Here is a 14,019-nt window from a genome sequence, read left to right as displayed (position 1 = left end):
TGGTATCTCTGCCCCACCTCCTATATCAATGCCAGAACCACCCGTACCCAATACGACCGACATGGTTTCAGCAGCTGAATGCAATCCTGGCCCGGTTCCTTTGGGGAGGAGGCACAGCACGAGTGGCCCTGAGGACTTGCTTCCAGTCAACTTATTGCAGTGGCATCGCCACACCAGATCTCCAGGCCTATCACGCAGCTTCACATCTTTTAGTCCTTAATGATTGGTGGTACAGAGATAGGGGCGACCCAGCATATGCGGTTGAGCGTTGGTTGCTGGAAGCCAAGTCATTACATACAGTCCTGTACTCTGGCCCAACACTTAAGAGAACTACCACCCGCAACTAGAACGGTATTTATGATTTGGAAATGGGCACTCCGTACAATGGATTGGTGGCGGCGGCTGACGATGGAAACCCCCCCTGTGGCAGAACAGCCAACTGCCACAGCTGACACATCTGTCGGGATTTCGGGAATGGGAAGCTATCGATACAGTGGGAGGGGTCATGCATGGGCGGAACTTAAAATGATCTCGGGAACTCCAGACAGAATATGCCATGCCCCGTACCCAATTTTATAGATCTCTTCAATTTAGACATGCCATCTCCCCATATCTAGCACAACAGACCGATATACCCGACATTAATCCAGTAGAAGCCAAGGTCTTCATGGGGGATCTAGGTGCTTACAAAATAACCAACATATACTGCACACTCCTAAACAATAGCCCTACAACACTACATAAAACTCGTGACAAGTGGCAACTGGACCTGGGTCCCCTTGACGAGGACGACTGGGTGGAGGCATTGGAGTCCCTGCGCAGCGCGGCAATTGCGGGCCGTTTACGACTTATCCATATCAAGTATCTACACCGGGTCTACTATACCAGACACAAGCTGTGGCATGCTGGCTTGGTCGCTTCCCCTCACTGCTTGCGTAGCGGGGCCACCAAGGGCACCATTCTCCTCATGGTGTGACAGTGTACGACTTTATCGAGGTTCTGGAGGGGGGTGACCACATGTTTATCGGAGATCCTGGGGTGGGATATCCCGCTTTTGCCATGACTGGATATGATACACATCACTGCGGGCCTGAGAGGCAACAGATACAAGCGCCACCTGTTTTTCCTTGGCCTCACTTTGGCAAAACGAGATATAGCCAGGGCGTGGAAGGATGAGTTCCCACCATCAGTTCCAATATGGAAGAAGAGCTTAGATTTTTCCATGGGCCTGGAAAAGCCCGTCTTTAAGGCGAGGTGGTGCCCCCAAAATCATTTTAAAATTTGAGAATGGTGGGCAGATTTTAGAGGGCTCTGTCTGGAACCTGTCCCTCTTGTTCCTGCTATCGAGGCATTGCCGGGATGATTGTACTAAACTGTGACTTGGATGCTGCGAGTATTTGTCTCCAGAATGTATGGCCTGAACCCCTCTATTTAAGATCTATTTGTTCTCTCTGCAAGTTCTGTATGGCACTATTGTTTGTTGCAATAAGTTATATACAAAGACGTTTACTTCATAGTCGATGTGATAGTAATAATGAAAATGCTGAGATTAGCATTATTGTCAATACCTGTGTATTGCTGGTGTTCGTAGCAGCACCAGCCCTGTACCAGCTGTCAACTGTAAAATTACGTTGTGAAAAAAAAAAAACTAAAATCTAAGGAACTCTTTCTAACCCAACGAGAGAAATCAAAGATTGGCACAACCTTTCAAAAAGTGTACTCTTTTAAGCAATTGATAACACGGAGATCATATTGTGGTCCATTACAATTTAGCTTTATTGGTCTGTAAATGCAGATTTCCAATGGTATGTTTATGCAAGTTATAGGGATCAGGAGAATCATGAAGGGTGTAAAGTGGCAGAATTGATCCATCTCAGCTGAAGTAGATACTATGATGCTTGTGCAGCTCTGCCATTCCAGAGGAACAACTCGGAGAAGAATAACCAGATTAATCAAAGCATTACCAGTGTGAGTTCTCCTGCAACAGTCACCCTGCTCTATCTCATTATGTGCCCTCAAGTCTCTTGCTGGGACCTCAACAGGATGCACTGCAACTATTGAATACCACTTTTAGGAGCCTTGTGAATGATAATGGCAGTATGGGATTCTGGACACTTTCAAGTTCTCCAACAGACCTTAAGAGTATATTTTCAATTAGGGAGGAATTGCATTCTAAAATGTGTGTACGCATTTTAAACCTGTGCAAGTGAGGAGGTCTTGAACACGCATCCAATGATAAGTAACATACTTTTGGTTCTCACCTTCCATTTTGTTCATTTATTTTCCAATTCCCAAGCAAATGAATGAAAAATCAGGGGGCCTGTGATAGGATGACTATAGTATCCTATCCCTGTTGACGAACTATGACCCAATCTAATTTTTGTACGGTCACACAGGACATACAACTGTGCATTTGGATGAAATAAAAATTCAATGCCTCTTCATTGGAGGGCCTTGGTATCTAATATCATAATATGATTAGACCAAAAACATCTAACACCGTCCAGGAATTTCATGTTGCTCATGCCCTCTTTGACAGAGTACTACAAACTCTGATAGCCATGGAGACTTCACTCACGCCCTGTGCCACTGGCCACCATAGACCTCCATGCCTTGCATGAGTAGACACATATATGTGCCTAATGCTCAGAATGATTGAACGATCAGTGGTTCATGCCTTCGGACTGGTCGATAAAGCCTGCATGTTCTATACTATTTTCTGACATGAAGCTCCTACTTCATATGTAAACCTGTGATTGGGCTTAAATATACAAACTCAAAGAAAAGAACACTTCAAGCTATAACTAATCAATAAATTAAATACACCAGTTAATACAATAATTATACAAACTGGCAGAGATGGGGCAGAAGGAATAGTTCTGTATCAGCAAACAAGTGTGTTTTTCCAATTACCTGATGCTAAAAAATACACATCTCTCTTTTGCCCCAGGACATTCTAGTGTTCAATTAACAACATCAGGTAAGATTAAGCAATACAGTGACATGTGACTGAAGCAGCTTCGTTCTCACTTACAGTTACCCGCTGCAGGAGATGAGAACAGGAGAGCATCTATGACTGTCGAAATGGTACTACTTTTCCTGCAATTTCACAGAATGACCACAAAGAGTGAAATGAGTCACAGCAAATCATTCATTAGAAGACTCCAGGCATTGGGCAGCACAATTCACTGGCTTGTGAGGCAATCCGCAAGAGACTGACACAGTTGGACCAAATGAGCTGGAAATGTGTCAGGAAAACTGGCGAAGAAAACAAGCGAAAGGCGAGATCTTTGTGCGTTGAGGGGACCTTCAAGCATAGGCTGCCTTTTGCTTGAAGTAAGCATCAAAGCGTGACTTTGCATAATCCTGGGAAGAGAAACAAAGTGCTAGTGAGATGGTCAGTGAGAAGAGAAACAGTGAGAAGAGATGGAAGAAGAAGAAATTCATGTATCCATATCAGGAAAGCTCACCAGGTAGCCAAACTCAATGGTGGACATCTTTGCCTGCACAATAGACCACATGCCCCAGAAGAAATGGGAGGCCAGAGCAAACCTGAGGAGACATGAGAGAATAAGTCACTGTAAAGTGAATAGAAGCCCAGGTGTTCCAATGATGAGCAAGTTATACTTCTCCAGGTCAATCATGATGCTTCTCTCACCCTACTAATCAGCACTGGGGACTCACACACATTCTTCTGCATCAGTGAGTGTCTTCATGTGAAGGGCCACTTTGTTTTTCACATAAAACCCACTTATCCAGTCATGTTCTTTTTAAATAATCCTCATTGCCCACTGCACTCTTTCAATGAAGATTTTTACAATTTCAACATATATTTCGCTGAGCGTTCTGAACCAGAAATGGTATGAAAAGTGATAAAATTAGACATGCTTCACATAATCTTCACTTGCTGCTCACATTAAGAAATCCACTATGGACCGCCTCTATATTTCTTCTAGTTGACAATCTTTCAACCTCCCGACAAATAACACAGGATTAGCTTGATAAAATACTATCCAAGGAAACCTGGAATGAATAAAAGCAGTTTCTTTGACTTATACTGGGTGCTTCCTCATGTTTGAACAAAGCTATGTCTCTCCAACAGGCTCTTATAAAAGCAAAACACGTCAGGGACTGCTTTTATTCATTCCAGGTTGGCTTGAATGGTATTTCATCAATCCAAAGCTGTAATACTATGCCTGGCGTGGTAAAAGGCTTTTGTCATTTTTCAGCTCAACGTGGTTGGCACTATGTTAATCCTGTGTTTAAAAGCTCCACTAGAAGAACAGACATTTGAGGTGAGCAGTTTTAGAGTGTTAGTGGTGTTGTAGAGCATTCCATATAAAGGAGTTACTCTCCACCTAAAACTTGGGAGCTACCTAGAATTTTCTACTTCTTTTTTTATAGATAGATAGATAGATAGATAGATAGATAGATAGATAGATAGATAGAAAAACTGTGGCCCATAACAAAGTTCTATCGCATGAATACCCAATTCAAAACAGAGTTCAGAGTGGCACAGGGCAAATTTAGGAAGCTCTTAAGTAAGATGTGCCACATTCTTGCTTTCACTGCTTTCCCTTGCAATGCTGCTGCCTTTAATTAAAAGAATGTGAATCCCTGAAAACCCAATACTGAAGGCAAAGAAGCTACTTAGTTGGAACTACAGTTGTTATCTTACGTAGATTCACAAGCAACCTTGCCTCCTCAAGTATAAGAGCATATTTATATTATTTGGTATTTTATACAGTACCAACACATTAATTAGCAACCAGGTGAGTGGATCAATGTGAAGGTGATGGATTAGAGTGGGCGACTGAGTGCAGGCAAGTATCTATAGATACTATTGGCGTGACACCCATATGCCTGCTGCATAATCATAAGTTTTGACTTTGATTCTGTGCTTTACCAGGAGTGCAATGACGAGGAGATATGTGGTCAGATATTTTTAGGTTCAGGCAGTCTGGCAATATTGTTTTAGATTCTCTTCAGATTTTAAAATTCATTTGTTGGCGGTCACCCAAGTAGATTGCGTTGCAATAATTCAATTGAAATTGAACGAGAACTCTAGTTTTGACCCACAGGTGATAGATAGGCTCTGATAAGACAGTATGCCATCTTTATCATCATGAATCAAAAGATTTGATGCTTGACGAGTGTCAGTCTAAGAGGTGAAAGATCAGCTGGAAATGACCCAGAGGTTTTTAAATTTCAGAAAAGCTGTAGAGGTACTCAATTCCATTTCAGACCGTTGCTGCCTCTCCAGGGACTAAGATATATGATTTGGCTCCAATTAGGCAAAAGTGCTCAAAGTTCTTCAGACATTTAGTGAGACTTCTGTAATTATCCTGTCCTTTACTAAACTGAACATGCATTTGCTGAATGTCCGCCTGCAAATTAATTTGAACCTGATAGCGGGAAGTCACCTTGGCAGACCGGTCCATGTCTGCATTGAAACAGGTTGCAACAAAGATGATCGTTGTTTTGTATTGTAGAGCAGAGGTGAGTCTTATTTACTTCCATTGGGTCGAATGGACTGATCATGTCCATTCTAATGTGAGCTCTGTTGCTCACAGCCATGATTACAATAGGTTAGTGGAATATGCTACATTAACATTAAATAGAAACAACTCAAGCAGGACCTGCAGCGGAAGTATTACCTATGTTGAGGAGTGGGATCACAACACTGTACTTAATAATAATTAGTTCAACAAGATCCCATGAAAAGTGATCTCTCGTCAACCATTAATCCTGGCTGTTCCCACTAGTCCTGTAACTGTTCTTACCGGTTGATCTCAATTATCATTTGCTCCTGGATGATCATCTGCTCCTCAGTGCCGATGTTGTGCATATTGTCCGAGCTTGCCTTGAGGTAGTGCTGTATAAAATGAAGCTGTAAAGAAAACGAGAAAGGTAATTACTCTGCAGAAGAAATTAGTTATTTATCTGTAACTCCAGTTCTCTAACGTTGGTATCTATAATATATTCACATGCTCAAATTATTCCCCGTCGTCAGGATGGGAAAACCTGGTACACTAAAATAGCAGTTTACAGTGTTAAAATGGCCATATGCCTGAAACAACATTATCTATTTAGTAGCACATCCACCTAATTTGAAAGAACCCAAACTTCAGCCACTGAGGTGGAAGCTTAAGCTCTTCTACTTCCCCTAAAGGCTGCCATTGCTCAGATGTTAAAGTACAAGTGTGACTATAATATATAATTAATGAGCCTCTGACCGAAGAGGAGGTAGGGTCGCATGTGAATATATTAATATCATCAATGTTGGAAAACTGGAGTTACAGGTTCGTAACTAATTTCTTCTCTAACATTAGATCTTTCATATATTCACATGTTTGAATCAGAATAGCAAGCAGTATACATAAAAACATGACAAAAGTGGGAAGCAGTCTCAGCTTTATCAAAACAGGGTTCTTAGGACTGCTTGTTCCACTGCTGTGTCAGCTTCTGCGTCCACAGTTAGGTAGTAATGGTTCGTGAACGCGTACCTGCTCCTCCAGGTGGCTGCACAGCAGAGGTCTTTCAAGGACACCCCAGCAGAGAGTGCCGCAGATGAAACCATGTTCCTGGTGGGTGCCCTCACTCTTCCTTGGAGTGGACGCTTGGCATGACAGAAGATAATATAGGCTGAAAGCCAGCAAGCTGTTTGGACAGGGGAATGACCTCTTCGTGGCTGAACAAAAGACACAAACAATTGTTCTAATGCATGCATGTCCTTTGGATTGTCTATGTAGAACCTTAGACCTCTACGTAAATTTAAAGAATGAAACGACCTTTCTGAGGTTGTACATGGATTTGCCAATAAAGATTAAAGAATGACAGGTTCAGTTAACTAAGTCTGTAGGAACCTTAGGTTTGAATCTAGAGTTGGTTTTCAGGATTTCCTTGTTTTTCGTGAATCAGAGAAAAAGTTCCTTAAAGGTGAACACTTGAATCTCTCCTAGACTACTAGCAAATGTAAGAGCCAGGAAAAGTGCTGTCTTACATAATACAAAATTTTTATCTGCCTTACGTATAGGCTCAAAGGTGGTAACATTAACTGGACAGCATTACGTTCCCATGAAACCGGAGGAGGTCTTATAAGCGGATACGCTCTGAGGAGCCCTTTCATGAACTGCTTTATTATCCATTGAAAGACCAGAGTGGATGCGGACAACTCATTTCTCCTGAATCTTGAAGTTGCAGCCAGATAGACTCCGACCGAAGAATATTTAAGTCCACTCTTTGCCAGGTCGAACAAATACAGGAGAATTTGATGAGGTTTTATTTAAACCAGATGATGACCCTTATTCCTGTCCTAGACACAGAAACACTTTCATTTAGCATTGTTGGTCTTTGTGTTTCCTGGAGCTCAAGCCTGCACCAAATTATCTTTACATTTTTGCGGTAGACTGAAACAGCCTAACTCTAAAAGGTCAGGTACCATGCGGTCAAGTTCAGTGACTTGGGGTCGTGAATGGAGAATCTCTCTGTGGTGTTTGGAGAGGACTTCAGGATGCACTTTTAGAGGAATGGCTGGATGAGCTGGTAAGTGAAGGAGATCAGGTGAAACAGAGGAAAAGTGTGAGCGCAAGTATTTTGAACCAATTGATCGAAAGGGCATTACCCATCATTTCTGGGTTGCAAAATAATGCACTGGTATTTACGGTTGTCTGAAGTGGCAAACAAATCGATCCTGGGTTGACCCCATCCATTGAATATGTAATCCATCTGTTTTTTTTATGCAGTTCCCACTCGTGTATCCACCTGATTGTACTAGCAGTCTGGCTAGTGTTGCCTAGCGATGTCGATCTTGTGAGAAATGGCCCAGTTCAAAAGCATCTGAGCCTCTTCCGAGAGGGGTCTGAACAGCGTTCCTCCTTGCCTGGCTCTGTAGAACACAGACATTATATTGTCCATTCTGACTAGACTGGCTGACCTGCTAATCTGGGGATGGACGCTTGTAACCCCAGGTCTATGGGTCAGAGTTCCAACATATTGATGTGGAGCATCTTCTCTGCATGTGACCAAAGGCCTCTAGTAGAGAACTTTTTTAAGTGAGCTCCCCATCTGTCCATGGACGCCTCTGTTGAGCATATTATCATTGCTGTTATAGGTAGAAATGAAAGTCCTCCATCAAGATGTGCTGGCATCCTCCACCACAACGCTTGCTTCAGATGTTTGTGACACACAACATATCTTCCCATAAGCCTGCGATCTGCTACCATTGCAGCTCCAGTTCTTGTTGAACAGGTCTCATACAGAGCCTGCAAAATGGAATGAGGCCTATACTTGAAACCATCAGACACAACAGGGACTTGTATTGTCTTACTGGAAAGGATTGTTTTGCAGAAAGACTCTTTGCCATAGTTTGCAACTTTTTCACTCTTTCCATTGACAAAGAAGCCTTTCCCAATTGTGCGTCAAGTATTGGTCCCAGAAATTAGATTTATTTCTGGGGTTCTAAAGATTATTTCTCCCTGTTCAAAGTGAGACCCAATCTCTGGAACAGACTGATGCAGACCGTCATAGAAGCCCCTGCTTCTTCCGTTGATAAGGATTTCATGAGCCAGTCGTCTAGGTATGGGAACATCTCAGGACCTTCTGATCCGAGAAAAGCAGCTACTGGTGCACGGCATTTGGTAAATATTGAAGGCACTGATTTGAGCCCAAAAGGAAGTGCCTTGGCTTAGTAGTATTGGCCCGTTACCAAGAATTAAAGGTACTTTTTGTGTTTCCTATGAATGGGTATGTGGAGGTATGTATACCAAAGATCCAAAGAGGTTATAAAATCCCCTTCCAGAATCATCAGGAGTATTTCCTTTGGCGTAGTCATTCGAAATGACTGTCTCTTTAGAAATCTATGCAGCTGTCTGAGATCCATAACTGGTCTCCATTTACCCATCCTTTTGGTTTAGGAAGAACCTGGAAAAAATTATTGTTTTTTTCTGTGACTTGGGAACAATCTCTGTAGCCAATCTGAGAAGAAGCATGAGAATTTCCCCTTGAATCTCCTTTAAATGCAGATTATGTTCCTTTTTGAGTGGGCATACTGGTGTTCTCTGAAGGAATAGTTCACCACTTGTCTAATGTTACATTCCCTCAAGCTGGAGTTGGGAACAAAAAGGGACATTCTGCCTTCCAGCTGCTAAGTACCGGAAGAGGGGGCAAAGGCGGCGAGTCAAGCTCACTTCTCATTGCCATTGGTACGTGTTTATGACTAACCACTCTTCCTCCCTGAAGATCTCTCATAAGACTCTCCATTATTACAATTATGAGAGTATTGTGATCATATCTAGAGTGTCTTTGGGGGTAGCATGTACGTTCCTGACCTCTACATTGGCTGAATCCTTCTCTAAAGTATTGCGATCTTCTAGAGCAATGAAAACTAGGCAATCTTAATAGACAGTACTGTAGATGTCCTAATACCTTTGTGGTGTCACTGTCAGTTTTAAGACCTTGTAGAGCCTCATCTACATGTTTACCAAAAAGAGGAAGGCCATTGAAGGGCCTGTCCAGAATCTTAGATTGGACCTCAGGATAAAAGGTGTTAAACTTTAATACTCCTTGGCCACTTAAGACAGTACCTCTTGCAAGTTTGTGAAAACCTGTGTTGAAGGCATCCATTGCTGAATAAATAATGTAGGAGGAGATCAACTCTCCTTTCTTAATGATGGCTCTCGACAGATCTTTCTTATCTTCAGGGATGAATCCTAATAAAGGAGCCATATCATGCCGTATCTTGTGACCATAATGTCCTAGAATTGCCAGGGCAGCATCTGCCACAATTAAAGTTACTGCCATAGATTCTCAGTCCCAAATTATTAATAGGCCTACTATCTTTGTCTGGCGGACCAGATGATGGTGTGATTTGGGTTCTTGATTCTTCCCTCGGCCACGGAAGAGATGACTGAATCTGGCTTAGTATGAATAGTGAGGCAAGCTGGAGCCGAACTGGGCCTTATACTTTTTCTCCAGATGACTCATCACAGCTGGATCTGTAGCCTATGTTTTCATTAATTTTAGGCCTTCTGACCTGATATCTTAAATGGTTACAGGTTTTACAGGCTTCAGTGACTGTTCTTAGAATTCGTAAAAGAAACATATTTGACCTACACCACTAATAGATTGCATTTCTTTTTAGCTCTTTCTGTTAATAAATGGAATTAGATATATTATCTGTTGGTCCCTCATCAACACCACTAGGTTAAATACCTTCCCGTCCATTATCATCATGCCCGCCATCGTCTTGAGGAAGCTCACCTTCCACCTCAGACCTATCCAAGTATACTGAACTATTGGAATAATCATTGCTACTCTTAGGCCTGGAAGATGGTTCCTTTGGAGGTGGAGGGTGGAGTGCCGATGGTTGCTGAGGTGGCGTAACAGGTAAAGGAGCAGGTAGAGTAAGCTGTAGAATTGGTGCAGCAGGTTAACACAATCTGAGGGTTATTAGTCAGATGTTATGCTAATAACTTATTAAAAGTATCCATCATCTGCTGCAACGTAGATAATAAGGCCAGAGGCACTTGGACCACATCCGGTTCTCTGCACGGTCTAGGAGGTCTCGTTCCCATACAATATCAAGAGGTTTAAGGCATATAATCTTGTTGATCATCATATTCATTTCAGGATTCATGGTCATCCATTTCTTCTCTGAAATCTGGGACATGTCTTACATCCAATTGCATTGGGCTGTAAGCAGTTGTGAGGCATAATCACTAGCCTTTTCTTGGTCAGACTAAGATTTGAGCTAGAGGTAAATTTGACACCTTCAATGATGAATAAACAGGTTCCTTTATATGTGCCATCAATGGTGTCATCGTGGACGGTGCAGTGGACAGTAAGGTTGTTGTCAACAGCATAGTTGAGGTCGACAATGTTGTCAATGGTTGAATTGATTTTGGCAGTGTGGTCGATGGCGTGGTTGTTGACGTCAATGGATTTGCCGTCAATGGTGTCTATGTTCTTGTCATTGTCGATGCCACTGTTGTCTTTCACAAGGGTTCCTTTGAGGATATGTTTTTCAAAGATTTTTTTTATTCTTTATTACAGGTTGATCCTCTTTATAAGGTTTAGAGGTATGCTTTTTTGTTAATTGTACAAGCGCTGTACCAAATAATACAATTTCAGAAAACTGTATCAGTCTCTGCCCTGCATTAGTGGAAGTGCTTGGAGAAGCACTTTTCATGGAATTATCCCCTGAAGAGGGTGCAATCCCCTTTAGAAAGGAGGAAGTTCTCTTTAGCCATAAGAAATAATGCCCATCTCCTTTCTCTGTCCTTAAGAATTGTAGTAAAAAATGTCTTGCGGATATTGCAGATATTAATTCTCTCTACTAGTCAGGATGACAGATAGTGACTGTCTGATAAAAAGATCTCCCTTGGCCAGAAAAGACAGAATATACACCTAAAGCGCCTCACAGCACTTCTGTGCTGAAGATAGGGCTGGTTCAAATCCAGGGCAGATCAAAATAGTAACAGCTTTAGGGCAGAGCTCTGTAAGGGGTCTCCCTCACACACGATGTGTGGTAGGAATCTGAGCTATGGTGGCCTCAAGGAAGAGTAGGAGAGCTTATGCTTAGACCTCATTGGCTGAAGTTTGGCATCTGTCAAATAAGGTGGATGTGCCACTAAATAGATAATGTTGTTTAGGGCCTATGGCCATTTTGTATTTGTAATTGAACTTATACCGCGCAACTATCACCCAACGGGTATCTTGGCGCTCAGACTGTGATGGAGAAAAACTTCTGAACTAACAAAGTGCGTAGCCGTAGTGACAGAAGGAACAAAGGAAGATAGAAGGCGGATACCGATCAAGGAAATGGGAGATTAGGAGGCCATATGCCCTCCCCTGGGAAAGAGCCAGGTCTTCAAACTTCGCCTGAAATCCATCAAGGAGTTAACCTGTCTAATATTCAGGGGGAGTTCATTCCAAAGTCGCGGAGCCACTATACTAAAGGCCCTACCTCCCATCCTGGCCTTCTTGATCCTACCAGTGTTTAGCAAGAAGGCATTTGATGAACGGAGAGTCCTTTGAGGCTTGTACCAGGATATTTTCTCCTGTAGAGTGGTAGGGCCAAGACCGTGTGCCGCTCTGTAGACAATGCACAGGGATTTAAATTTAGCCCTTTCCACCATGGGAAGCCAATGAAGTTCTTGAAGCGCCAGCGTGGTTGAGGAGCCACGTTTCCTATTCAGCGCCAGTTTGGCTGCCATAGACTGGACCCTCTGCAAACTCTGATAGATGTAAAGAGGAGCTCCTAGATACAGAGAGTTGCAGTAGTCCAGCCTACTTAAGATGATACTACGAACCACCACAGGTCTTTTCTCCACAGGCAGGAGAGGTAGAATCTTCCGTAGGGCTTTCATGAGAGCACAGCACACTCCCACTGTTTTTTTAGCTTGAGTGGCCATCTGTAGATCATTGTCAAACATGACCCCCAGATTCCGCACCGTTGTCACTGGAACAGTGGGTTCCCCATCTGGGGCCATTCTGAACTCGAAAGGTAAGTCTCTTACTCCCGCTGGGGGGCAGTAGAGCACCTCAGTTTTGCCTCCGTTGAATTGCAGTGAGTTAGCCCTGAGCCAGTCCGAGGTCTGACGCATACACTTTTGGAAATCTTCCATATTCAAAGCTCCTTTGCCCTCCAGTGAGAACACTAGTTGGGTATCGTCCGCGTAATTAATAAGATCGATCCCATACGCTTTGATAATAGGAATTAGTGGCTGCAAATAAATGTTGAAGAGGATCGGGCTGATAGCCGATCCCTGAGGAACCCCATGTTCCATCAAGGTCTTACCGGAGGTAAAAGGGGGCAGAGAGACCACCTGTTGTCTCCCTGTGAGATAGGATTGTATCCATCTCAAGGCACATCCCTTCACTCCCAGATACTCCAGCCTATTCAACAGAATTTGGTGGTTTACCGTATCGAATGCGGCTGACATGTCTAAGAGGACCAAAACTGACGAAAGGCCTCTGTCAGCCCGCATCCGAAGGTTATCCAGCACCGTGACCAGGGCTGTCTCCGTTCCGTGACCTGGTCTAAAGCCAAACTGGCTCTTATCCAGGAGATGGAACTCCTCCAGATACCCAGAGAGACATCTGCTCACTACCTTTTCAATAATCTTTATAGGAAAAGGCAGCAGAGAGATGGGTCTGAAACTAGCAGGATCTCCTGGGTCCAGAGAGGGCTTCTTTAGCAGTGGTCTAACTACTGCCAGCTTCCAGGTTTCAGGCACCACCCCTTCCTCCAAAGATTGACAACATATCTGCCACAGCCGCGGGAACAGAGCCGACGCATGCTCTTTCCAGATCTTATTGGGTAGGGGGTCTAATGGAGACCCGGACCTCACATTCTGTGCATAGTTGTTGAACAACTCATTAGTGAGAGGTATAAAATGCTCCAGTGAGGTTACCATCCCTTGTTCTTCCGGGGACATTTGTCCATTAGCATTTAGAGGAGAGGGGCTACACATATTTAACCCCCCTACAATTTTTGCGATTTTCTCCTCGAAATGAGATGCGATTCTGTCGCATAGCGCCTGTGACGTGATCACTTTATTTCCCACACTAGTGGGATTAGAGAGGTCTCTAATGATCTTAAAAAGGGCTCTGGTGATATTTGGTGCCGACAGAATGGAGTTGATGAAAAAGTCCGTCTTGGCCTTAGCCATTAACTCTTTATACTGAGCTTGTACCCTTTTATAGGCCACTTTATCCTGCTCAGCATAGAGCCTGCGCCATTTCCTTTCCGCCTGTCGACAGGATCTACGTTGTATGCTCAGCTCTTCAGTGTACCATGGTGCAGAATGTTTTAGTCTGGCCTTCAGGTGTTTCAGAGGAACATGCTGATCTAGTACACCGAGGATATAATTCTGATACAAACGATAATTCACGGCCACTGACTCATGCGGATCAAAAGGAGGCAAATTTTGAAAAAGTGGCTCAGCCCTGCTCCTCATGAGTTTTGCCCATTCTCTCCCCATACGATGAGTAACCGGTGGGGGTCTAGTGGTTTTT

General features: G+C 43.3%; 1 protein-coding gene across 1 annotated transcript in view; it reads right to left on the bottom strand.

Moving 5' to 3' along the window:
* Positions 1–1,752: 1,752 nt before the first annotated feature.
* The window catches only part of CHKB (choline kinase beta), a 77,371-nt gene continuing 65,104 nt past the window's right edge, over positions 1,753–14,019 (bottom strand). The window contains exons 9-11 of the mRNA XM_085653777.1: positions 5,784–5,890; positions 3,471–3,552; positions 1,753–3,366 (exon numbers count right to left, since the gene is read on the bottom strand). Of these exons, the coding sequence (XP_085509903.1) occupies positions 3,310–3,366; positions 3,471–3,552; positions 5,784–5,890 (246 nt within the window). The 3' untranslated portion in view covers positions 1,753–3,309. The remainder of the gene's footprint in view (positions 3,367–3,470; positions 3,553–5,783; positions 5,891–14,019) is intronic.

The sequence above is a fragment of the Triturus cristatus genome, chromosome 4_1 (assembly GCF_964204655.1).
Source record: "Triturus cristatus chromosome 4_1, aTriCri1.1, whole genome shotgun sequence".
In the NCBI taxonomy this organism is placed as follows: Eukaryota; Metazoa; Chordata; class Amphibia; order Caudata; family Salamandridae; genus Triturus; species Triturus cristatus.
The sequence above is the reverse complement of the archived record's forward strand: the minus strand, read 5'-3'. Positions and strand labels throughout refer to the sequence as shown.